Genomic DNA, 27867 nt, shown 5'->3' with positions numbered 1-27867 from the left:
AGCTAAACCTACTTTCAGAATTACCATGAAGTTCTGAGATACATACCTAAACCCTTTGGCATAGAATATGCATTAAAAAGCTATTATATTATTAATTGTTGTATTTTGAGATATATATTCGTCTAAGGCTTCTATTTGTTTTTTGAGTAATACTGAATAAGACTATCGCACAGAAATAGCTCTGGAATCTTCAGTCCTACTCTGACATGTTCCACTTATTTCCAGGTACAATTTTTCTTCTGAGACAAAAACAAGCTGACCCGACAAATATCAAGTCAATTTATCCTATCTGCTCCCTCTCTATAAAGCACAAAACATTTCTACAAAATCAAGGACAAAGAAGAAATCTTTGCCATCAGTGTCATTTGTGGGTGGAGAAAAACAATGTGCCTCAATTCCACACACACATGAGGCCTCTCCTATTTGGCTATATGCAACTTGGCTCATTGGTCCTCACATAATAAAATTAAAATATCTGAAAATCAGTGTGTTCTAAATGCCATACGGAGAGAATTCAACAACTACTGGGAATTAAACCTCATTCTGATGAGCTCACAATTTATATCTAAATTAAGTGACAGACGTGACACATTTTGATAACAAGCAGATGTGAACACGATCTCGTGATTTACTCCTTGGAGGAAAAGATTTCTTCATGTAAGGAGCGCTTTTAGATCAATTATTACTATTGTGAATGATCATGTTTTGATACTGTTCAGTAACTATACAATTAAAGTTAACACACTAGTTTCAGCTGCACAGTGAATGTAATTTTTCTTCCTAGTGTGATGTTTGAAGCACCAGTCTCCCCCCCTTTGCATTCTTCAAATCAATCTGTTTCCATAACAACCACTGGGATATATTTTTAATGATCTCACTTTCTTACAAAAATCAAAGCTCTTGCAAGGCATAATGTCCTTTATTTAATTTCCCTCATTTGTGTTTTATAGTTATTCTAATAAAATTTTAGACTTCATTCACTATTGCCTTTGGCAGCACTTAGTAAAGGCTTTGTAATAGCAATTAAAAACAATAACTGAGAAATTATCAAATAAGAAAGAATTAAAAGGGAAAAGACAGTGAGGTTGAAAAAACTCTGCAAATTCTATCTGCCCTGACATAACTTATTTTCAGAATGCATAAAGACCACTGCACAATAAACAACTGGCCCACTTGCTCAGAGACATAAGGGTGAGCCTGTTGAAAATAAGCCAGTGGGTTTAATGAGAAATCTAATATACTCAAATTCCTCTTTCTATTTCCCTTTTATTTGGTTTCTCAGAGAGGTAATGTTTGTGGGGCAATACCAATCCATTTTCTATAGGCAGATGTCTGATTTCCCTTAGTAAGATAGGACTAAAAGTGAGTGATGGGCACAAATGGGAAAAGAGTGAGGACACTGACTGGCAAACATTAACTGCCAAGTGTGATTTCTTAATAAGGACAAATTTGCATTTCACAGTCTTATGCACTGAGCAAACTACCTCCCATACTAACTCTTTACTGAAAGCAGATCTCATTTCAGGAGAATATAGTTTTTATAATCATGATGTTAGTTTCTGAAACTTAACTATGTATTGTGGTCATAGAAACCATCTCAGAATTTTTTGATCTTTAAGATGAATTCTTCCATATCTTAAAGCATATGACATTTCTAATAAGAATAAGGGATTTAATATATGAGATATTATACTTAATAGAGCTTTAAAAACAAACAAAACTTGCTTTCGCTCAGTTCATGCCCTCTGCTCAAGCTGTTTATCCATTCCACAAATTTTATTAAGTTCCTATTATGTTCCAAAACCAGGTACAGAGGTAAATAAGACAGATCTTCCCTTTTTCATCTTATATTCAAGTGCAGAGAAATAGAAAATAAGCCACTATGTATTCATACTTATATAAATATTTTCAGGTAAAGAGGAGTCTGCGTATAAAAGCAAAAAAGAACTAACATAAATAATGGGTGAGGCATAACTGGGTGTGAGAGTAGGAGCAACTCTAATCAAGGTTGTTGGGATAGATATGCTAAGACCCGAATAAAGAAGCTAGCCATGGAAAGATCTAGAAAAAGAAACTTTTAGGTGTATAATTTAGATCCATGAAGAATACATATATTTATGTATGAATACTCATACTCACCTCCTTAATTTACACAATAAACATAATCTCCCAATTACTAATTGATGAAGAAGATTACTTTCGTCCTCAGTTTGATATGCTAACATCTGTGCATAAACAGTCAAGTTGGATCAAATTTTATGGTCAATAATCAAAAGGATGTAATTCTTCACCCCAAATTGGTCATTAGATATTATATATTAGTTTCAACACAACATACTCTAACCAGCTCAACCAATTCCACTGCTGAATGTTATGAATAGAAGGCACACAACTTAACACAAAAATTTCAACCTATTAGACTTGGATATGGCTATGCATAGCAAATGATATCCACTCCACCTCATCTTTACAAGTTTTGGAATAGAATAAGGAAAAAATGTTATACTCATCTATCTATAGCAAAAACTATACCTGACTTAGTTACTTTGTTTTCATCGAATTTTGCTCTTTTGTGATACTGTTTATTTAAATGGTGAGAACACTTGTAACTAAAGTTATACAAATTCTATGCATTTATTCATTTTCTGTATGATACCCAGGGGAAGTCAATATTCATCAATGATAAAGAATGCGATCCTAAATGAAAAAGTCTCAAGTTCAGGTGCTGATTTTTTTTCTATATTACACAAATATCCAAGTGGTCTAGTTTAATATAAAACCAAGGAAATAACAGTAGAGCCTATGAGCAATAAGAATAACAAAAAGGTAATAATGATATGATTCTTCAACTAAAACATACAACGCATTTACATGCTTCTAAAAGAAGTAAAAATAAAAGTACAATAGTCTCACTTCTGATTTTTCATAGGCCTAATAATTATGGAACTCTAATATTCAAAATAACTGTTCTATTTTGAAAATAAAAGATTATGACACAATGAAACGTGAATGTCTTAAACTTAAACTATGTTTTATTAATAAACACCACTGCGTAAGGAGGTACTTTCCCTAGGAGCTGCAACTTGATTTTTTAAATGTGTACTATCAGTAAGTTATGTCTTATTCTTAGAGAAGCTTTAGGGCAAATGGGAAAAATCTTAAAATTTATTTTATTTTATTATTTTTATATGAAATTTGTCAAATTGGTTTCCATACAACACCCAGTGCTCATCCCAACAGGTGCCCTCTTCAATACCCATCACCCACCCTCCCCACCCTCCCACCCTCCATCAACCCTCAGTCTATTCTCAGTTTTTAAGAGTCTCTTATGGTTTGGCGCTCTCCCTCTCTAACTTTTTTTTTCCTTCCCCTCTCCCATGGTCTTCTGTTAAGTTTCTCATGATCCACATAAGAGTGAAAACATATGGTATCTGTGTTTCTCTGTATGACTTATGTCACTTAGCATAACACTTTCCAGTTCCATCCACGTTGCTACAAAAGGCCATATTTCATTCTTTCTCATTGCCAAGTAGTATATCATTGTGTATATAAACCACAGTTTCTTTATCCATTCGTCAGTTGATGGAAATTTAGGCTCTTTCCATAATTTGGCTATTGTTGATAGCGCTGTTATAAACATTGGAGTACAAGTGCCCCTATGGTTTAAAGTCAGACAGAAATCAGATTCACCATTTCTCCAGTCTTACTTGCTACTGAAAGCAATTATTTAACCTGAGTTAGAGTATTTTCACTTGTATAACGCAAACAATAGTATCCACTTCTTGTAATGGGTGTGGTATATAAATAATCTAGAAATTAGAACAGCTGTGGCCTTATGATTTGGAGTGAATTACCTAAAACTCTTAAGAACATCTCCATATCATTATCTATTTGAATAATTAAATTTGTATCATGTTCATCTCAGTATGGTTTTGAGTTGTAATGAAACAATAGAAATAAAGACTTTTGGAAATTATAAAGTTTTATAGGCATATATCTTATTGCAAATCTTTTTCATTCGAATGTCTATATCTGTATTACATACTTCTCCTTGAAAGCTTACTTATCTAGTCTCTCCTTTTTAGTCTATTCTAGAGTCGCAGGGACCTCATCCTGGACCACATACGCAGAAGGATGCAAAATGTGCCCTGAGCTGATGAATACATGTTTGGAAGTGGCAAGTCACCTCATCAAACATATAAAGTCACACTTTGTTCTTCTTCTCTACCTAACGATAGTCCATTTATTGCCTCAAAGACTCATCACTGATTAGACAAAAGTAATTTTCTTTGGAGTCATTGCTGACTATCTAAAATGACACTTTTGATCTCCCTATTTTGACTTCCATAGACTTTTCTCAATTCTGTTCCTCATAAAATTGTTGCCTTTCTTATTTCTGATTATTATGATCTCCTCTGCCCTCATTTTAAAATGTAATATTGAAACTGATTTGATTCAGGATATTGCTTAAGGGTATAGTCGGTATTGGGTGTTTTGTTTTTATTTTTAATATGTAAACTGTTGTAACAAATTTAAAAGATAGATTTCTTCCCTACCTGTCATACAAGGGGCTCTCCCATCCTTTGGGTGCACTTGTGAAGATGGTTGCTTGATAAGCATAATCTCTCAAACCTCTCAGTGTCTTTATTCAATTTGAAAGATTTAAGCTAAATAAATACATTCTGAACTTAAGACCAGGTAGCCTGGGGCGCCTGGGTGGCTCAGTGGGTTAAGCGTCTGACTTCAGCTCAGGTCATGATCTCACTGCTCGTGAGCTAAAGCCCCACATCAGGCTCTGTGCTGACGGCTTGGAGCCTGGAGCCTCCTTGGGATTCTGTGTCTCTTTCTCTCTCTGCCCCTCCCCCCACTTGTGCTCTGTCTCTCTCTGTCTCAAAAATAAATAAATTTAAAATAAAAAAAAAATTTAAACCGGGTAGCCTGAATTGCCTTATAGCTTTTTAGAAAACTCTATTCTCTTCATTTAAGTCAGTTATTGACGACACAGTGGTGAAAATGGCTATACAATTGGCCGTATCTATACATCAGCACAGAACAGAGAATAACCCATCACATATAATCATGAGATTATAAAGAAGCTTTTTGTCTCTTTGACACACTCTAATGTATTGTCTCATTTAAAGTCTTTGTGTTTAGCTAAGTGTATACAATTCAAATAGTGACATGATAGAGTGGCCCACCAGATTTAGACTGCTTGGATTGCTGGAATCCTAGTTTCACTTTGGTCACTTTGGGTAGGTTTTTAAATTTCTCTATGCCTCAGTTTCCTCATCCATAAAATAAGGGTAACTATTATACCCACCTCATCAGATTCCTGTGAGTATTAAAAATGAGAATATGTGTAAAATACTTAGAAACTTCTGGACACTTAATAATCAGCCATCTCCTTCTGCCTCCTCCTCCTCCTCCTCTTAATTATCATCATCTTTAGATGGGGTAGATTTGTACAGGAAAGCCTCAGCTACTCTGGATGACAGCAGAGGAGTAAAAAGTATGGGTATACAAAATGGAAATGTAGGACAAAACTGCTACCTCTCAAAGAAATGCATTTGTGGTAGAGGCTGGATGAATGCTCTCCATTTCCTTATCCTAGTAGTATAGGAAGACTATATTTCCCATCATTCTGACAGATATACTAGGGTATGTCATTGATTTCCAGGCAAGGGCATCAGAGTGGAAGTGATGCATATCACTTCTAAACCAAACCATGTATTTTCATGGTCACCCACTCATATTCTTTCCCATATCTGATAAACTCAGATGTCCTTTATTTAAGATAGTAGCCCCAAGAGGTGGAAGGAGCAGGGGTCCCTGCATTCACTGCTGTAGAGTCAAACATCCTTTATCAGAATGAGTCATGAGCAACAGAAAACTCTGTCATGCTAAGCCTTTGAAAATTTTGAGTTTATTTGGTTCAAGATCCTATTCTTGTTTTTTTATACTGATTACTAAGCTAATACCACTCAGCTCTAAATCAATTCTTCTCTATTCCACTTTAAGATGCTGGAGCTAGGGGCTTTCAAACCAGATTTCTCCTTTGACATTACCTCTTGGTCAAGTTCTGCCAATACTAGGGTTAATGAAAACTAGAAGACAGGGAGAGAAAATGGATTAACTTCTTGCTTACCCTGTTTCTGCTAGTGCCATCTCAGCAATGACTTTTTAAGTCAGCAGTGGAAGGTGGGTCCAGTCTTTACGTTTTCTTCATACTCCTGGAACTATTCATATTACACCATCCCCCCTTCCTCCCACTTAAATATGTAAGGACTGAGAAGAACATCTCCTTCATGGTCTAGGTCTAAGACCCTCAGAACCTCTCCCCTAAGCTCAAGTTCCCTGCATCAGTTGAGAAGCATTCCTCCTCCAAGTCTGAGGGGCAGTTCTGAGGGACCTCTCCTTCAACCTCTTAGGTTCCAATAACTTCTGCCTCCTCCCACTGTTAGCTCTCTGTGTGGGTGTTTGTTACTTCTTGCAATTACTAAACATGTATACCTGTTTTGTTTTGTTTTGTTTTTTGTCCTTTCTCAGTCTTTCAAGAGATGATTAAATAAATGTTCATATTACATTCTTTGTTAGAATTACTGTTGTCCATTTTCCTTACTGCGCCCCAACTTTTACAACTATTCAAATATAGGAATTGGTAGCCAAAGCCTGTGCTACCATAACAAAAACCTAAAATATCTGGCTTAGGTGTTAGGCAATGGGTGGTGAGGAAATCAATTGCAAAAGTAGGAAGCCATCTATCTATATGATGTTTTGGCAAAAGAGCTATTTTTTTTTTAATTGAATTAACTTGAGAGGCTGACAGTGGGCCTGCTGGGCTGGCAGCACTCTAAACAGACTGAAAAACAAAACTTAATAATGTATGTTAATGATTATTGGCTACATTCAGCAAAGTGTTATAAAAATCTCAGGAACTAGTGTAAAAGCAGATCTGTTTTGGAAGGCTTATTGGACAAAATGTCTGGCTTCTTCTAAACCCTAAATGATGGGAGATATGACATTGATGTAAGTGTTGAGTAACAAAGATGCAGTAAAAATTTACATTTGTATAAAGTCACTCCAGGCAAATATGAGATTTAGAGCTTACACTGAATAAAACATCTCAGTTGAATAAAGTATCTCTGTACAAAGATCAGGTTAAGGATGTAATCCTCCAGCCTAATTTTCAAGACAATATCATCTTGAGAAAGAGACATGTGAGAAGAGAAAGTCAAGGGCATCCAAGAAAGAACTTCCTTAGACACATGGACTATCAGGGAGCAAAGAGATCAGAATCCTATAAAGCTTTCTGAAAACTGTAGTTTCAAAATACCATGATACCAGAAATATGAACCTTAAAATATTTAAGACTTAAAACAACTCTTGCTCCCATAATTTTCCCAAAAAAGGAAAAAAATATTTTAAGGCTATATAACCCTAAATAGGCAATTTAAATGTGGATAAAGAGAATAAAAGAAAATGAAGACCCTCCCAGAAAGCACATCTAGAGACCAGAGAGAACCACGAACAAAGATCTTCCATGGAGCAGGGTGAAAGCCTATTCAAGGATCCTCCCCGATCTCTACGTTAGGGAGACTTTATAATGTTTGTGCAGCAGGATTTCACCTCTGATTTCCATGTATTTCTGATTCTTTCTTTTTTCAAGCATGAATATTACTGTTGTTTTCCTCTTCCTACTCATCTCCTATACATTGAGTATATATGTATGTTGGGAGCTGTTTGTAAAATACAGATAACTGATTCATAGGTGATTCACCATCATTATCATTCGATGAGGACAATAAATAACCAGTGATCATGGACTTGAGCTGAAACTAGTGACTGCAATACTTTTGTTATTTCTCTTGGAAAATAATAATCCTTTTTCATGAGGGAGTGGAAACATGACATGAATATTTGGCAACCAGAAGGAAGGTCTATGGAAGTGATGGCTTAGGTGCTCCCTAATTACATCTGCTCTACCTCGTCATGTAGCTTCCTAACATTTACCAGCTTCTCTTGCAGTTCACATGGAGTCATAAGACTAGGTTTGGTCAATGGAAGGATATGCACACATTCAAGGCTGCGCAGTGGCCCCCATAGTGTCTTCCTTTTCCTTGGGGACCTAAGAAGCCATGTGCTTAAGGAGGCAGCATCAAAAGATAAAAGGAGCACGTATCTCTAAATCATCATTTGACAATGAAGGAGAGCTGCCAAGATACATTGGCTATGACATAAGAAAGGATAGTTTATTTTTCTACGCTAAGAAACCAAAACGTTGAAATTAGGTTACAGTGGCTAGAGGTTATCCACCTAATACAGCATTACATTTTTAAATATTAATTACTGGATTTATTAAGTTGGTAACATGACTTTTCTTTCTACTAACAGTATCTGGATGGGAAGAAAATGTCATCAAGAAAGTGAGGCAGCATGTTGTAGTGGAAAAATCCTTGTCTTGAGAATCCTGGCTACTAGCAATCTTTTTTTTTTTTTTTTTAATCATTTACTAGCTAAGTGACACTGGAAAAGTCAATTAATTTCCCCACAGTCCACATGTGGAAAATTAAGCTAATATTGGGTTACAAAATAATAGGAGAAATCCAGGACAAAAGTTTTACCTAGGATTTTTATGGTTTTTATCTATGGTTCTATGAAATACAAATTAAGGACTAAACCCATTCTAATAAAAGCAAAGAAGTACTTTTTTTTAATTTTTAGCTTTTGCATGCCTGACAAGTCCAGCTTTATATATAAATATTGTGTAACACATGTTTAGATGGTGTTAACTCATGCCAAGAAGTTTTATTGAAAATAATAATTTACCAGAGATTGTGTTAGAGTAAGATAAAACAGTACAGATGATAATTTCAAAAAATCTATTTCCCAGGACTTTGACCATCTAATTGTGTTGCATACATTTCTTCATACCCTTGGCCCTCTCCTCACAATCTAAGATGATGAAACTTAAGCGGGATTCCGCTTCTATGTTTTGTCAACTGAATACCTATTTCTTCACATGGTTTCTCCTGATAGTCACTCAGTAATGTTTGCTCAGGATCATTATTTCTACTTAAAATAACGGAAATTATCAAATAACTCAAGAGCAAAATATAAACCTAAAATCTTTGCTCACATTTAATTATATGTTCATCAACTAATAAGTCAGGCTAATGAAAGACACTCATGTCCATATAAAATGGCAAAACAATTATTAAAATATATCTAACATGTCAATTTGAAACTTAGAGACTGAATGGAATTTGTCCTCTTTAAATCAAAGTGAAGAATGTTGCAGCCAAATCTAAACAAAGAATGCATAAAACCCCTTTTGCTAATGAGTTCTTCTTTCTCAATCACTGGAAAATAATGTCTAGCTAAAGCTGAGTGTTTGAATTTAAAGCAGAAAGCAAAAAATAAAAGGGTATATTATTGATTCACTTTTCAAATTATTTTTGCAATTCTTTAATTCACAATTTTATATAAAATTATAATATTAATCCCTTTTTCAGACATTTTTAGAATATGTAGGAAAACACAGAAGGAACGATTCTGAGTTTTCATTACTTTTGGGTAACTCTGTACTTGGTTTCCTCCACTGATTTCATTACACAGTATAGAATGCAAGATATGAACTTTAAATAACTCTTTAAGATCACTAACACAATGGAGGGGCAATGCCCAAGGAAAAACAATGAAAAAGAACTTGCTTAATCTGAATGAAGCTCCAATAGTATATGACATTAGATATTTTTTATTAATATAAATTACACTGAATCTATATGAACAATATAATGCAAACACTATAGTAAACAAATATAACGTTTACTTAAAAACTTACTCCTTTCTACATTTCCTTATCATTCCATTTACATACAAGCCATTTTGAGGAAAAATAACTTTTCAACTCACCAATGTGGAGGTTTGTGAGGCATCAGCCAAATCCCCTGAGATCTCGGGTGTTCGCGTGTTGTTTGGGATTCTGTGAGGGTTACGGGCTATCGCTTCACACCAGCCCAGCATTTTCTCCTTCCTCTTATCCCTTTTCAATTTCTGAAATTCTGAAAATAATTTACATTCCCTGAAACAGGTCACTTATTTTAGTTGTCTTCTTTTGGAAAATGTACTTAATTGAAATTAAATAAGCGTTTTAATGATGTATTAATGGAGACATTTTATTTTAATCAGAGGTTACGAGGAGGAAAAGAAGAATATGCTGATTATTAATAATATCCCAAGACATAAGGCAATGAAAACAGCACATTATCTATTCAAAGAGCCTAACATCTTTTATACCCCAATTTGTGACACTTCTAGACGGTGGGAGTTCCTTGGATCAGGTTCTAAGAGTTATTATCAAAGATTAGTTTATAACACAAGTTCTTACCTTGGGAGCCAAAAACATTTCCAGTTCCTATATATCTACACATTTCAATGACATCTAAAATTAGGCATAGCTTTTCGGCTGTGCCCTACAGATGCAAAATAAATTGAACACAGGTCAGTGACAAAGATTTCTCATTCTGGCAGTGGCATGATTATCTCCCTCATAAAGTTCTGCCAACTGAAGAAGGAGAAATTTTAGTGCAAGCATGGTAAAGGCAGTGTATGACATCCATCACCAGTATAGTCTATTCAAAAATAATAATTTAACAAATTTCCTTACTGTATCCTGAGTAAAAATATCCCACAACTCTTTCTAGATTTCCAGAATTTTCTATTTGGGGAGGTTTTTGTTTTTGTTTTTTTGTCTCTGAAAAAGTATTATCAACAATGACTTTTATGTAATGGAGAAAACATTGTTTCCCTTGTAAAGTTTTACAGCCTACTTTTCCACTCCACCACACTCAGTAATTAGAAATAGTTTATGGCAGGTCTTTAGTTAAATGCATTACACTGTCAATTAAATATCAAAAATAATGTGGAGTAATTATTTTTCACAGCATCCAAAGCAATTAGCAATCTGGTGGTTTATAACATTTCAGAGATTCAAAATAGCACATTTCATAGCACTAAGAAAAGTAACATAAAGAAAGGTTGCACTAACGGATTGATGAGTTATTACTCTAAATGACAAAATACCCAGGTTAAATGGATCTGAACAATGTAGATAGGGATTTTATTAAAAAAAAAAGAAAACAAACTTCAGGGGGACAGTTCAAGATGGCAGCCTAGGAAGACCCTGGACTCACCTCCCTCCATGCACACATCAAATCTACAGCTACGTATAGAAAAACTTTCTCTGAAAAAAATGTGAAAACCACCTGACCAGCTCCTCCACAACAAAGGACAAAAAGCATATTGAGATGAGTAAGAGATTCAGATATATGGTCTTACCCAAACCCTGCCCCCAGTGCGGAGACCCACAAGCAGGAACGATCTCACAAATAAGAAGCATATCCCTGAAAAGCAAGGGTTAAGAGTCCCACATCGTGTTACTCAACCATTGGGACCTCCACCAGAGATGTAAACCCACAAAAGTCTGGCTGTGAAAACCAAACAGTCTTATATCCAGGAGATCCAAACGGCCATAGGAAACAGAGACTTCAAACTTAAAGGGCTTGCACAGGCTTGCTTGCCCTGGAGCCCAGCACCAAAGCAGTAGGTTGAAAAGTAGTTACACAATGCATGAAGAAGATTCACTGGCTAATCTTAAAGCATCTCTGGAGGGTCAGAGAGGCATGTTGGAACTCGCTCCAGGAACAAAGGTGCTGGTGGGTGACATTTTTGCACTCTCTTTCTACGTTGCCATCACTGCCTACACTGACCCAGTGTTTCCCCTCAACCCAAACTGCTAAACCCAGCAGGTGGAGATGTTCCAGCCTGGTACTTCCCCATAGCCCAGGCTTGCTAGACCCAAAGGGCAGGCATGCCCTGGCCTGGGGCTCCCCCATGGCCCCACCAAAGGCAACAGGTATATGCAGTTTTCTCAGGGCATGCCACTTGAATACCAGGTTCTGGTGGCCATGGGGGCTTGTGTTTCCGGCCTCCACGGGACTGAAAGAATCAAAGACACTTTTGGGCAGGCTATCACCCCAAGGCACTGAAATATTTGCCATTTTTCTGTGACTACTTCTTGAAGACATGGAGAAATAGCTGTTTTGCTTAATATTACAGAAACAGAGAGAGTCAAGCAAAGTGAGAAAATAGAGGACTAAGTTCCAAATAAATGAACAAAGTAAAACCTGAGAGAAAAGCCAATGAAATGGAGCAATTTTCTTAGTAACATCATCAAAGTAATGGTTATGAAGATACTCACCAATATTGAGAAGAATGGATGAAAGGAATAAGAAATTTAACAAGGAGATAAAAAATTATAAGAAAGTACCAAAAAGAAGTCACAGACCTGAATGATATAATAACCAAACTGAAAAATACACTAGAGGGGTTCAACTGCAGACTAGTTCTGCAGAAGAGAAGATCAGTGACCTGGAAGACAAGGCAATGGAACTCACCCAAACAGAGCACAAAAAGGAAAAAAAAAAAGTTCAAAAAGTGAAGACAGCTTAAAGGACCCATGGAACAACATTAAGCAAAACATTTGCTTTGTAGAGGCCACAGAAAAAATTAAAAATACCTTAACACAAATAAAAATAAAAATTCAACATGCCATAATCTATGGAATGCAGCATAAACAGTTCTAAGAGACAGGTTCAGGCCTACCTCAAGAAACATGAAAAATATGAAATAAACAATCGAACTTTATACTTAAAGAAATGAGAAAAAGAGGAACAAACAATGCCCAAAGTTAGAAGAATGGAAAAAATAATAAAGACTAGAGCAATAATACATGAGATAAAGACAAAAAAAAAAAAAAGACAACAGAAAAGATCAATGAAACTGAGAACTGGTTATTTAAAAAGAAAAACAAAATTGATAAACATTAGCCAGATTCACTAAGAAAAAAATGGGGAGGGAGCTCATATAAGTAAAACCATAAATGGAAGAGAAGTTACAACTGAACTCAAAGAAATACAAAAGATCCTAAGAGACTACTATGCAAAATTATATGCCAACAAATTGGATGATCTAGAAGAAATGGATATAGCCTTAAAAACACAATCTTCTAAGACTAAATGATAAACAAATAGAAAGTCTGAAGAGAACAATTACCAGCAAGGAGATTAAATCAAAACCTCCCCTCAAACAAAAGTCCAGGACCAGATGGCCTCACTGGTAAATTCTACCAAGCCTTCAAAGAATATTTAATACCTATCCATTTAAAACCCTCCCCAAAAACTGAAGAGGAGGGAATCCTTCTAAACTCATTTCACAAGGCCAGCATTGCCCTGATACCAAACTGGAGAAGGACACTAAGAGAAAAAAAAAAAAAAAAAAAGATATACCAAATATCCCTGATGAACACAGATGCAAAATTTCTCAACAAAGCATCAGCAAATCAAATGCAACAATACATTAACAGGAGCAAATACCATGATCAAATGGGAGTTATCCAGAGATGAAAGTATGGTTCAACATCTGCAAATCAATCAACATGATACACCACATTAACAAAATGAAGGATAAGAAGCATATATTATCATCTCAATAGATGCAGAAAAAGAATTTGAGAAAATTCAACATCTATGTTTGATAAAAACTCAAAAGCCTCCTCTCAGCAAAGTATGTATATAGGAAATATACCTCAACATAATAAAGGATATATGACAAGCTCACAGCTAACATCATACTCAGTAGAAAACGTTTTAGCTTTTCCCCCAAATCAGGAACACCACAAGGATGTCCATTCCTACCATTTGTATTCAACATAGCATTGAAAATCCTAGCCAGAGAAATTAGGTAAGAAAAAGAAATAAAAGACATCCAAATTGGAAAGAAAGAAGTAAAACCATCATTATTTATGGATGAGGTGATTTTATATATAGAAAAACCTACAGACTGAACCAAAAGTGTTAGAATAATCAAATTCAGTGAAGTTGCAATCTACAAAGTCAATATACAAAAAGCTACTGTTTTATCCACTTACAACAAACTATCAAAAAGAGAAATTAAGAAAACTATCTCGAGTTGCGGCAAGATGGCGGCTTAGGAGGACGCTGGGCTCACTGCACGTCCTGCTGATCACTTAGATTCCATCTACACCTGCCTAAATAACCCAGAAAACCGCCAGAGGATTAGCAGAACGGAGTCGCCGGAGCCAAACGCAGATGAGAGGCCCACGGAAGAGGGTAGGAAGGGCGGCGAGGCTGTGCGCGCTCCACGGACTGGCGGGAGGGAGCCGGGGCGGAGGGGCGGCTCGCCGGCCAAGCAGAGCCCCCGAGTCTGGCTGGCAAAAGCGGAGGGGCCGGGCGGACTGTGTTCCGACAGCAAGCGCGACTTAGCGTCTGGGAGGTCATAAATTAACAGCTCTGCTCGGAAAGCGGGAAGGCTGGAGGACAAAGGGAGGGAGAGCTGCTGAGCCCCCTGACAACAGAGCTCAGTTTGGTGGGGAACAAAGGCGCTCACCAGCGCCATCTCCCCCGCCCATCCCCCACCCGAAATCGCAAAGGGAACCGGTTCCTGCCAGGGAACTTGCACGCTCCGCGCAAACACCCAACTCTGCGCAAACACCCAACTCTGCGCTTCGGCGGAGCCAAACCTCCGGCAGCGGATCTGACTCCCTCCCGCGGCCACAGGGCCCCTCCTGAAGTGGATCACCTAAGGAGAAGCGATCTAAGCCTGCCCCTCCTGCCCCCGAGCACCTTGCCTACCCACCCCAGCTAATACGCCAGATCCCCAGCATCACAAGCCTGGCAGGGTGCAAGTAGCCCAGACGAGCCACACCACCCCACAGTGAATCCCGCCCCTAGGAGAGGGGAAGAGAAGGCACACACCAGTCTGACTGTGGCCCCAGCGGTGGGCTGGGGGCAGACATCAGGTCTGACTGCGGCCCCGCCCACCAACTCCAGTTATACACCACAGCATAGGGGAAGTGCCCTGCAGGTCCTCACCATGCCAGGGACTATCCAAAATGACCAAGTGGAAGAACTCCCCTCAGAAGAATCTCCAGGAAATAACAACAGCTAATGAGCTGATCAAAAAGGATTTAAATAATATAACAGAAAGTGAATTTAGAATAATAGTCATAAAATTAATCGCTGGGCTTGAAAACAGTATACAGGACAGCAGAGAATCTCTTGCTACAGAGATCAAGGGACTAAGGAACAGTCACGAGGAGCTGAAAAACGCTTTAAACGAAATGCATAACAAAATGGAAACCACCACAGCTCGGCTTGAAGAGGCAGAGGAGAGAATAGGTGAACTAGAAGATAAAGTTATGGAAAAAGAGGAAGCTGAGAAAAAGAGAGATAAAAAAATCCAGGAGTATGAGGGGAAAATTAGAGAACTAAGTGATACACTAAAAAGAAATAATATATGCATAATTGGTATCCCAGAGGAGGAAGAGAGAGGGAAAGGTGCTGAAGGGGTACTTGAAGAAATCATAGCTGAGAACTTCCCTGAACTGGGGAAGGAAAAAGGCATTGAAATCCAAGAGGCACAGAGAACTCCCTTCAGACGTAACTTGAATCGATCTTCTGCACGACATATCATAGTGAAACTGGCAAAATACAAGGATAAAGAGAAAATTCTGAAAGCAGCAAGGGGTAAACGTGCCCTCACATATAAAGGGAGACCTATAAGCCTCGTGACTGATCTCTCTTTTGAAACTTGGCAGGCCAGAAAGAATTGGCACGAGATTTTCAGGGTGCTAGACAGAAAAAATATGCAGCCAAGAATCCTTTCTCCAGCAAGTCTGTCATTTAGAATAGAAGGAGAGATAAAGGTCTTCCCAAACAAACAAAAACTGAAGGAATTTGTCACCACTAAACCAGCCCTACAAGAGATCCTAAGGGGGACCCTGTGAGACAAAGTCCCAGAGACATCACTATAAGCATAAAACATACAGACATCACAATGACTCTAAACCCGTATCTTTCTATAATAACACTGAATGTAAATGGATTAAATGCGCCAACCAAAAGACATAGGGTATCAGAATGGATAAAAAAACAAGACCCATCTATTTGCTGTCTACAAGAGACTCATTTTAGACCTGAGGACACCTTTAGATTGAGAGTGAGGGGATGGAAAACTATTTATCATGCGACTGGAAGCCAAAAGAAAGCTGGAGTAGCCATACTTCTATCAGACAAACTAGACTTTAAATTAAAGGCTGTAACAAGAGATGAAGAAGGACATTATATAATAGTTACAGGGTCTATCCATCAGGAAGAGCTAACAATTATAAATGTCTATGCACCAAATACCGGAGCCCCCAAATATATAAAACAATTACTCATAAACATAAGCAACCTTATTGATAAGAATGTGGTAATTGCAGGGGACTTTAATACACCACTTACAGAAATGGATAGATCATCTAGACACACGGTCAATAAAGAAACAAGGGCCCTGAATGAGACATTGGATCAGATGGACTTGACAGATATATTTAGAACTCTGCATCCCAAAGCAACAGAATATACTTTCTTCTCGAGTGCACATGGAACATTCTCCAAGATAGATCATATACTGGGTCACAAAACAGCCCTTCATAAGTTTACAAGAATTGAAATTATACCATGCTTACTTTCAGACCACAATGCTATGAAGCTTGAAATCAACCACAGGAAAAGTCTGGAAAACCTCCAAAAGCATGGAGGTTAAAGAACACCCTACTAACGAATGAGTGGGTCAACCAGGCAATTAGAGAAGAAATTAAAAAATATATGGAAACAAACGAAAATGAAAATACAACAATCCAAACGCTTTGGGATGCAGCAAAGGCAGTCCTGAGAGGAAAATACATTGCAATCCAGGCCTATCTCAAGAAACAAGAAAAATCCCAAATACAAAATCTAACAGCACACCTAAAGGAACTAGAAGCAGAACAGCAAAGGCAGCCTAAGCCCAGCAGAAGAAGAGAAATAATAAAGATCAGAGCAGAAATAAACAATATAGAAACTAAAAAAACTGTAGAGCAGATCAACGAAACCAAGAGTTGGTTTTTTGAAAAAATAAACAAAATTGACAAACCTCTAGCCAGGCTTCTCAAAAAGAAAAGGGAGATGACCCAAATAGATAAAATCATGAATGAAAATGGAATTATTACAACCAATCCCTCAGAGATACAAACAATTATCAGGGAATACTATGAAAACTTATATGCCAACAAATTGGACAACCTGGAAGAAATGGACAAATTCCTGAACACCCACCCTCTTCCAAAACTCAATCAGGAGGAAATAGAAAGCTTGAACAGACCCATAACCAGTGAAGAAATTGAATCGGTTATCAAAAATCTCCCAACAAATAAGAGTCCAGGACCAGATGGCTTCCCAGGGGAGTTCTACCAGACGTTTAAAGCAGAGATAATACCTATCCTTCTCAAGCTATTCCAAGAAATAGAAAGGGAAGGAAAACTTCCAGACTCATTCTATGAAGCCAGTATTACTTTGATTCCTAAACCAGACAGAGACCCAGTAAAAAAAGAGAACTACAGGCCAATATCCCTGATGAATATGGATGCAAAAATTCTCAATAAGATACTAGAAAATCGAATTCAACGGCATATAAAAAGAATTATTCACCATGATCAAGTGGGATTCATTCCTGGGATGCAGGGCTGGTTCAACATTCGCAAATCAATCAACGTGATACATCACATTAACAAAAAAAGAGAGAAGAACCATATGATCCTGTCAATCGATGCAGAAAAGGCCTTCGACAAAATCCAGCACCCTTTCTTAATAAAAACCCTTGAGAAAGTCGGGATAGAAGGAACATACTTAAAGATCATAAAAGCCATTTATGAAAAGCCCACAGCTAACATCATCCTCAACGGGGAAAAACTGAAAGCTTTTTCCCTGAGATCAGGAACACGACAAGGATGCCCACTCTCACCACTGCTGTTTAACATAGTGCTGGAAGTTCTAGCATCAGCAATCAGACAACAAAAAGAAATCAAAGGCATCCAAATTGGCAAAGATGAAGTCAAGCTTTCGCTTTTTGCAGATGACATGATATTATACATGGAAAATCCGATAGACTCCACCAAAAGTCTGCTAGAACTGATACAGGAATTCAGCAAAGTTGCAGGATACAAAATCAATGTACAGAAATCAGTTGCATTCTTATACACTAACAATGAAGCAACAGAAAGACAAATAAAGAAACTGATCCCAGTCACAATTGCACCAAGAAGCATAAAATATCTAGGAATAAATCTAACCAAAGATGTAAAGGATCTGTATGCTGAAAACTATAGAAAGCTTATGAAGGAAATTGAAGAAGATTTAAAGAAATGGAAAGACATTCCCTGCTCATGGATTGGAAAAATAAATATTGTCAAAATGTCAATACTACCCAAAGCTATCTACACATTCAATGCAATCCCAATCAAAATTGCACCAGCATTCTTCTCGAAACTAGAACAAGCAATCCTAAAATTCATATGGAACCACAAAAGGCCCCGAAGAGCCAAAGGAATTTTGAAGAAGACGACCAAAGCAGGAGGCATCACAATCCCAGACTTTAGCCTCTACTACAAAGCTGTCATCATCAAGACAGCATGGTATTGGCACCAAAACAGACACATAGACCAATGGAATAGAATAGAAACCCCAGAACTAGACCCACAAACGTATGGCCAACTCATCTTTGACAAAGCAGGAAAGAACATCCAATGGAAAAAAGACAGCCTCTTTAACAAATGGTGCTGGGAGAACTGGACAGCAACATGCAGAAGGTTGAAACTAGACCACTTTCTCACACCATTCACAAAAATAAACTCAAAATGGATAAAGGACCTAAATGTGAGACAGGAAACCATCAAAACCTTAGAGGAGAAAGCAGGAAAAGACCTCTCTGACCTCAGCCGTAGCAATCTCTTACTCGACACATCCCCAAAGGCAAGGGAATTAAAAGCAAAAGTGAATTCCTGGGACCTTATGAAGATAAAAAGCTTCTGCACAGCAAAGGAAACAACCAACAAAACTAAAAGGCAACCAACGGAATGGGAAAAGATATTCGCAAATGACATATCGGACAAAGGGCTAGTCTCCAAAATCTATAAAGAGCTCACCAAACTCCACACCCGAAAAACAAATAACCCAGTGAAGAAATGGGCAGAAAACATGAATAGACACTTCTCTAAAGAAGACATCCGGATGGCCAACAGGCACATGAAAAGATGTTCAGCGTCGCTCCTTATCAGGGAAATACAAATCAAAACCACACTCAGGTATCACCTCACGCCAGTCAGAGTGGCCAAAATGAACAAATCAGGAGACTATAGATGCTGGCGAGGATGTGGAGAAACGGGAACCCTCTTGCACTGTTGGTGGGAATGCAAATTGGTGCAGCCGCTCTGGAAAGCAGTGTGGAGGTTCCTCAGAAAATTAAACATAGACCTACCCTATGACCCAGCAATAGCACTGCTAGGAATTTATCCAAGGGATACAGGAGCACTGATGCATAGGGCCACTTGTACCCCAATGTTCATAGCAGCACTCTCAACAATAGCCAAATTATGGAAAGAGCCTAAATGTCCATCAACTGATGAATGGATAAAGAAATTGTGGTTTATATACACAATGGAATATTACGTGGCCATGAGAAAAAATGAAATATGGCCTTTTGTAGCAACGTGGATGGAACTGGAGAGTGTGATGCTAAGTGAAATAAGCCATACAGAGAAAGACAGATACCATATGGTTTCACTCTTATGTGGATCCTGAGAAACTTAACAGGAACCCATGGGGGAGGGGAAGGAAAAAAAAAAAAAAGAGGTTAGAATGGGAGAGAGCCAAAGCATAAGAGACTGTTAAAAACTGAGAACAAACTGAGGGTTGATGGGGGGTGGGAGGGAGGAGAGGGTGGGTGATGGGTATTGAGGAGGGCACCTTTTGGGATGAGCACTGGGTGTTGTATGGAAACCAATTTGTCAATAAATTTCAGAAAAAAAAAATAAATAAACATTAAAAAAATTAAAAAAAAAAAAAAAGAAAACTATCTCATTTACAACTGCATCCAATGGAATACAATACCTCAGAATAAATTTAACCAAGGGTGTAAAAGACATTTGCACTGGAAACTATGAGACACTGATGAAAGAAACTGAAAAAGACACAAATAAATGTAAAGATATTCCATGCTCATGATTTGGGAGAATTAATATTGTTAAAATGTCCATGCTACCCAAAGAAATCTATAGATCCAATGTAATTAATCTCTATCAAAATTCCAATGGCATTTTTCATAGAAATAGAACAAATAATCCTAAAATTAGTATGGAGCCACAAAAGATTTCAAACAGCCAAAACAATCTTGAGAAAAAAACAACAAAGCTGGAGGCAACACGCTCCTTGTTTTCAAACTTTATCACAAAGCTACAGTGATCAAACAGCACAGTATTGGCCTAAAACAGAAACATAAATCAATGGAACAGAATAAAGAGCCCAGAAATAAACTCATGCTTATACAGCCAATTAATTTATGGTGAACGAGATAAGAATATATAATGGAGAAAGGACATTCTTTAAAATAAATGTTGATGGGAAAACTCACAGTCACATATTTAAAAAAATGAAATGGGACCACTATCTTATATCATACACAAAAATTAACTCAAAATAGATTAAAGGATTGAATGTAAGACCTGAAAACACAGAACTCCTAGAAGAAAACACAGGCAGTAAGCTCATGACATCACTTTAGGTGGTATGTTTTTGAATCTGACTTCAAAGCCAGTGGCAACAGAAGCAAAAATAAGTAAGTGGACCACATCAAAATAAAAAGCTGCACAGTGAAGGAAACCATCACCAAAATAAAAAGGCAACCCAATGAATGGGAGAAGATATTTGCAAATCATATATACTATTATAATGGGGTTAATATCCAAAATATATAAAGAACTCATATAACTCAACAACAACAACAACAACAACAACAACAACAACAACAAAATGATTAAAAAATAAACAGAGGATCCGAATAGACCTTTCTCCCAAAAAGACATACAAATGGCCAACAGGCACATGAAAACAACTCATGTTGTCCTCATGTTTTCTCATGTTTTCATGAATGATGCTCAACAACATTAATCATCTGGGAAACGCAAATCAAAACCACAATGAGATCACCTCACACCTGTCAAATGGCTATTGTCAAAAAGATAAGAAATAACAAGTGTTGGTGAGGATGTGGAGAAAAGGGCTCTTGTGCTCTGTTGGTAGGAAGGCACAATGGTGCAGCTACTATTAAAACAGTATGACAGTTAAAATAGAACTACCACAGGAACTAACAATTTTATTTCTGAGTATCTTAAGAAAATGAAAACACTAATTTGAAAAGATATGGAAACAACCAAAGTGCCCATCAACAGATAAATGGATAAAGAAGATGTGGTATATACATATAGTGGAATACTGAGACATTACAAAAATGAAATTTTGACACTTGTGACAATATGAAAGGACTCTGAGGGCATTACACTAGGTGAAATAAGTCAAAGACAAATATTGTGTCATTTCACTTAAATGTGAAATATGAAAAAAAACAAAACAAATGAACAAAAGCAAAACAAAACAAAACTCATAAATGCAGAGAACAGATTAGTGGTTGCTGAGGGGAGGGGAGCTGAGGGATGGATAAAAAGAAAGTCAGAAGGTACAAGCTTCTAATCATAAAGTAAGTAAGTCATGGAGATGTAACATACAGCAAGGTGAATATAGTTAATAACATTGTTTGCATAGTATGTAACTTTATACGGTGAGAGGGGAAACTAGATTTGTGGTCATTTCACATTATATACATATATCAAATCATCCCGTTGTACAGCAGAAACTAATATAATAGTGTATGTCAATATACCTCAATAAAAAAAACTTTCATATAAATTTAGTTTAAGATACTCATTGGAATGGATTTCTTAACAAGACTATTGTTCTGAGTGAATCATTCATTTGAGATACAGGGAAATGGTGAGGGAGCTTGAAAACAATTGCTTGGGTGAGCAACAAATTATTAATGTTCAACCTTTCAACTGCTTGAGGTTTTATTGAAAATTCTTATCTGTGTTCTATAAAATCTGCATATCCGACTAATTCACACTCCACAGAAGGTAAATATTTCCACATTCCCAGTACACAGTATCTTGGTTACTCATCAGCTTTTAATTACATTTCTTGAAGTGTGCTAAGAGTAAATGAAAATAAGTATCTTTATTCAAAGGCAAGGAGTGAAATGATACATAATGACCAAAACAGTTTAATCAAGTGTAAACAAATGTTCAACTTGTAAGTCATTTGCTTTTTTTTTTTAAATTAACTCTATAATTAAATATCACTTTAGTACTCATAATAAAATGCTGAATTCATGCATGAACAAAAAGCATAATAAAGTGGCCCACAAAATCATGGTATCATCAGTACCCATTCTGGGATATGTTTTTAAAGGTAGCCAACTTCTTATTTCCCATTCAGCTTTTGAGATTAAATAAGGCTGTTTAATTCCATTGGCAGCATGCTTTATGGTGGTAGTGGTATAGCTACGTTCCTTCCTATTCAGTCAACATGTATCCGTTAAGTGTTTACTGAACCCCCTACTCTTTGGTAGGTACTGAAGCAGGCATGGAAGAGCCATATTTTCATGTTTTGTTTGAGTTGGACTCAGTGCATTACAGAGAATTTTAATTTCTGAAAGTAACTAGGATCTTTCTGACTCTCTAATTTTTAGATTTGTAAACTTATTTGCTCAATTCCCAGGTGACTGCCTGCTCCTCTTGATCTCAGATGTCTGTCTTTCCTGAAGCTAGCTCTCGCAAATCATCTCTTAGAACTGTTTTGCTGAACTGCTATCAACAAATCATCATGGCAAGAGCTACTAAATTTTGGCCAAACTTGCTGACATGGCATAACAAAATGCATTCTAATTTTCTTTTGCATGTGACAATTATTCTCTTAATTCTAGAATGACTAAGTAGGCTAAGTAACTCAACAAATTAAAATACATATTGTTTTTATCTAAATAATGTGTTTATAATAATAATGGAATATTCACCGTGGACACTTCACTCTCAGTGTGGGAAAGAAGGGAAAGAAATGATACATGGCTAGGGCCTGGAAGATGACAAAGCTCATAATTTAATTCGAACATATGCATAGGAATATGTATAATGAAAACTAAAATGTGTAAAATGATAAGAACAATCCAACTCCATAGCTTCACTTTAGCTTTTTATTACATGAATAAAGAATATATGAAAATATAACAAGGGTCTATGATGGTTCTATTACTACTGTGGACACTCACATACTATAAGGCAGGAATTTTGTCTAATGACTCACTCTATATAATAAACATCTACTGACCTTACCAGCTACTTTAGAATCAAATAATTCTATCTGAAAGAAACCAAAGTTTAAATGGCCAAACTTTGAAAGCAGCATGGGTATAGGAAAATTGAAAAAGAGAGGATGGGGAAAAAAAGGAGAGATCCATTGCCTCATTACGCCAATTCTAGTGAATAAGATACTGTGATGGTTGCTCAAAACAGTATCTTTTCTGTTTTCACAGAACCCTCAGACTTACGTCTCATTTTAAAGACATCATTTTTGCATCACTGATGATAAAGCAGAAATTCCAGAGACAGGTTAGGTGATTTGAGATAACTGAAGGGTTAATAATGTTGGCTGCTGAGCCTCTGCAGACCAACATTCTTCCTACACAGGTCAGGAGTACTTATACTCTTAGGTGTAAGAATGTACTGTCAGTCAGAAGGGTAGGCAGATTATGAGCATTTATAATTAACCCTAAAGCACTTTAAGCTGTAAGTATCATTAGTAATATATCAGAATAGGAAAGTGGTCATTAAGCATTCATGTTAATTGCTATCTAACCATTAAACCAAGCTAATGTGAGACGCAGCAATGAGAAACTTATATAATGATCATAGGAAATTAAGATTTAACTAAGCTTAATTTTAATACGCTACTTCAAGCAGATATTTAATTTAATAAATAGGAGCACAGTGCACTCTCTGTGAACTAAACTGACAACAAATTAAAATTATGAAGAAAAAAAAATGCAAGGCAATTGGGTATATCTCATGGAGAATAATTTGCTTTTAATTCAGGAAACACTAAATACTTCCTTTGTGCCAGACACTATGCTTGGAAGTATCAGTACAGAGATTAAAGAGATCCAGAGCTTAGAGCTAGTAGGGGAATGTGACAAATAAAGTAGCTTCTGATAGCAGTGCAATGAGTACTACGAAAATTTTGAGAGAAGACACTTGACTTAGTATCAGCTCAAGGAAAAGGTCAATTTTAGATGACTTTCCAAAGAATGTAAAATCATAAATAGTTTACGTGACAATTAAAAGTATGACTATTCCAAAGGTTTGTGCCACTACTAGCTGTGTTGTGCAACTCCGGGAGGCTCATTCACATTGTAATCTGTGTAAATGGTTGCTGTACTTCCAAGGATGCTTTTCGCATAAAACGCCATGTGAATGGTGCTCCTGGAGCCATGCAACCTGGCAGAGACACAGCCCTGCTCATCTCTTCCAGTGAAGCTTATAACATTTACTTATTGCATCCCAAGCCTAACATAATTCAATCTTCCCAACAGAGAAAAAATGCAGTTGTGTGCCTCTACCTTGCTTTTTTACCTTCTCAACCATTTCCTTTCTACAATTTGCCAACCATATCATAGCCAGTACAGTTAAGGGCTCAGCCAAATGCTCCCCCTCTTCACCACATACATATAACTGAGAAAGCTCTCCCCCCACACCACCATAAAGACAACCATACTCAAATTTGGGACTTGAGCATAGTCCTTCTAAGGATCTGAAAGCACTTTCCCTTTGAAAATCTTAGAGCTTTTGCTACACATTTCTTTACTTAAGTGTCAGTAAAAAATACAAAACCTAAACGTTTTAACACTTTCTGCCCCCGAATAATAATGAAGTCAATCTCCATTATTAAAGTAACAACTTGCAAGTAAGTGAAGAAAGGGGGCAGGTGGAAATATGCTTCCCTTCCTCATTGGACTGCGATATCTCTGAGAATTCATGTTTGGTCCTTAGAAGGGTGTGTGTGTGTGTTCCAAGAGTACTCCTTAGATACTCAGAAAACTATAAATTGCACACCAGCGGCTGCCCCAGAACCCTGTATGAATGTTCTCAACACACAACCATAAGTTGTTCTTGAAGACTTGGAGTATAAAAGACCATCAAAGACTGCCTGCTGAGGATGAAGTTTGGAAGTCTTTAGACCAGACAGACTTCAGAGAAGATAGCTACATTTGTTAAGTTTATTGATATGAAATTGTTAGAGTAGGTAGTTACTTAGGTTCTCACGGGACAACTGGAGGCCAGCAATGAGGAAGTCCTGGCCAGCTCTCAGGACAGTTGGAGGCATGCTCTGATGGTGCTCCACAAGTAGCTGGATCAAACTGGACAGGCCTGAGATAGTGGTGCCATGACAGGAAAGCCCTGACCAAATTATGAAGAAAAAGCACAAAATCTTGCTTCCCTGCCCCAAGTAATGAATATTCCATCCTCTCATTAACAACTGCCCACAAACGACAGAAACCCAAACTCCCTGGATGCAGCTCTCTCTTGCGCTCCCCCACAAAGATGTATTGTGTGTACATCTTTGAATTATTTTTCACAACAAGACCCAACATCCTTCAGCAATATCTTTGGGATGGGCTTGGTCAAGGCCCCAGTGCCTGGGGTCTCCCCAGCTCACCCAGCAACAGAATGAAGATTTCTCATGAGGTCTTTCTGACTTCTATGACTTGGATGTGAGGTTTCTCAAATGGAGAGAGGTTCATAGATGTACTGTAGGATATGTAACTTCAACTGACATACAGCCCAGTAAATAATTGTTACCAATAAAATGAACAAGATAAAGAAGAACTCTCCTTCTCTGAATAAAGTTAGGCAATGGAAACATTATAAGATGGCTCACAGCGAAGGTTTAAATTCATAAGTGGTTTTTGTTTGAACTATAGAAAGTATATTTAGTATACAGTTTTCTTTTTAACAATTCTCCCTCTACCTTGCAATTACTTTTAGAAGCACCAACCTTTCTGTGATGTCTTATAAGTTACTGTAGACTTGTGAGGAGGCGGGTGGAGAATAAAGAAATGGCACAATAAAAGGAAGTGGGGTTCCCATTGCATCCTCTGTTGAGGCAGTGCACAGACAGTTTTCTGAAGACACAGTTTTGGTAGCAATATGAACTATAATACTAAAGACTGTCAGAAACAGGAGGAAGAGGTAGCTTTCAGGTAGGCACTTTGGGAAAACTTCAGGAACAGTGATTCCTCCAGTGTTAACAGACTAGGGGCAGTGGCCCAGCAGATGGAAAGTCACACACAAAATACCCAACCAGAGATGGAGAAGTCGTTCTTTAGTGACAGCTAAAAAGTGTCTTCATGAAACTGATTATGCTACACTTAACATTCAGCACATAGGTTGGGCAATATTTCGGATATAAAAAAATGAAGCGTGAGGCACTTCCACTTTAAATTCTGACATGTAGAGAGTTTGGAAATCATCATTCCCATCTCTACAATAAGATAAAGCTGAACAAACTAGAAATCAATTATTTTTCTTGGAACCATCGGAGAATGAGATTATAAAACAAACCTCCACCCAAAAACATGGAGAGACAAGTGAAAATAGAGAATCATGGCCAATTTTAGAATACATAAAGAGAAGCTACTGAAACCATAAACTAGTGGTAACAGACAAAAATTCTGATGTATTATTGGAGGCATAGTGTGGGCTAGCTTAAGAATGAGAACTTCCTGGAGGCTGCAATCTTAGTGAGGGCCCAACACTTTGCTGGGGTTTACCACCAGGAAATGTATCTAGATCTCATGATAAGTAGCTAAGAAAGATACCACTAGCAGGGAAAAGGGAAGAGGAACCATTGTGAAATGTCCCTAGAACACTCCTATAATGAAGACCTATTTTCCAGGAAAAATATCTTAGCAGAGTCCTATTAACCTAACCTACCTGAATAAAGGGTATTTATCCCACTCCAAGCCTTTCTAGCTTTTCTGCCTCACCTAAGGTAGGGAGGGAAGCTAAGAAACACTTGTTAAGGCCACAGCCCAGGAACACAAGCCATTAAAAGACTTGGATTTAATCATAAAATTATAGCACATTTCTCATCTACTGTACCTTACTATCATACCAGCAGGGACTCAGGACAATCACAGTTGATTATAGTTGAAAAACCTGGATGCAAGCTCTCTTTGAGGAGGAGAACTTAGGGAGGCTCAAAGTCAATGGGACAGACAAACGCAAGGACACAAGGAAAATATATAGCATCTGATAGCTACAGCTATAACAAACATTAAATGCAGCCCAATTTCTAGCCAGGATAACAGAAATTCACATTAAAGGTGCCTTTATTTCAGTTTATATTACCTGATACATCATATATGACTTTCAACAAAAAATGAGAAAGCATACTAAAATCCAGAAAAAACAGTCTGAAGACACATAAAGAGCATCAGAACCAGAGTCAGATGTGATGCAAATACTGGAATTATCAGATAGAGAATTTATGATATCTATAATTAATATATTAAGGGCTATAATTGAAAAAAGGAGACAACATGCAAGAACAGATGGGTAACATAAGCAGAGAGATGAGAACCCTAAGAAAGCATCAAATGTAAAAGCTAGAAATCAAAACACTGTAACAGAAATAAAAAATGCTTTGATGGGCTCATCAGTAGACTGAACATGACCAAGTATCAATGAATTTTCAGACAGAACAACAGAAGCTTCCTAGGAAATGCAAAGAGAGCAAAGAATTAAAAAAAATAAAAGCAGAGCAT

The 27867-nt window shown here is 37.2% G+C and overlaps 1 protein-coding gene across 2 annotated transcripts in view; it reads right to left on the bottom strand.

The window, feature by feature from the left end:
- MARCHF1 (membrane associated ring-CH-type finger 1) overlaps positions 1 to 27867 on the bottom strand; it is an 889798-nt gene that overhangs the window by 308202 nt on the left and 553729 nt on the right. For both annotated transcript variants that reach the window (XM_043566174.1, XM_043566194.1), the window contains exon 4: positions 9913 to 10061. In XM_043566174.1, the coding sequence (XP_043422109.1) occupies positions 9913 to 10023 (111 nt within the window). In that variant the 5' untranslated portion in view covers positions 10024 to 10061. The remainder of the gene's footprint in view (positions 1 to 9912; positions 10062 to 27867) is intronic.

Source organism: Prionailurus bengalensis, chromosome B1 (assembly GCF_016509475.1).
Source record: "Prionailurus bengalensis isolate Pbe53 chromosome B1, Fcat_Pben_1.1_paternal_pri, whole genome shotgun sequence".
NCBI lineage: Eukaryota > Metazoa > Chordata > Mammalia > Carnivora > Felidae > Prionailurus > Prionailurus bengalensis.
Note: the sequence above shows the minus strand (reverse complement) of the source record. Positions and strands in the feature narration are given on the sequence as shown.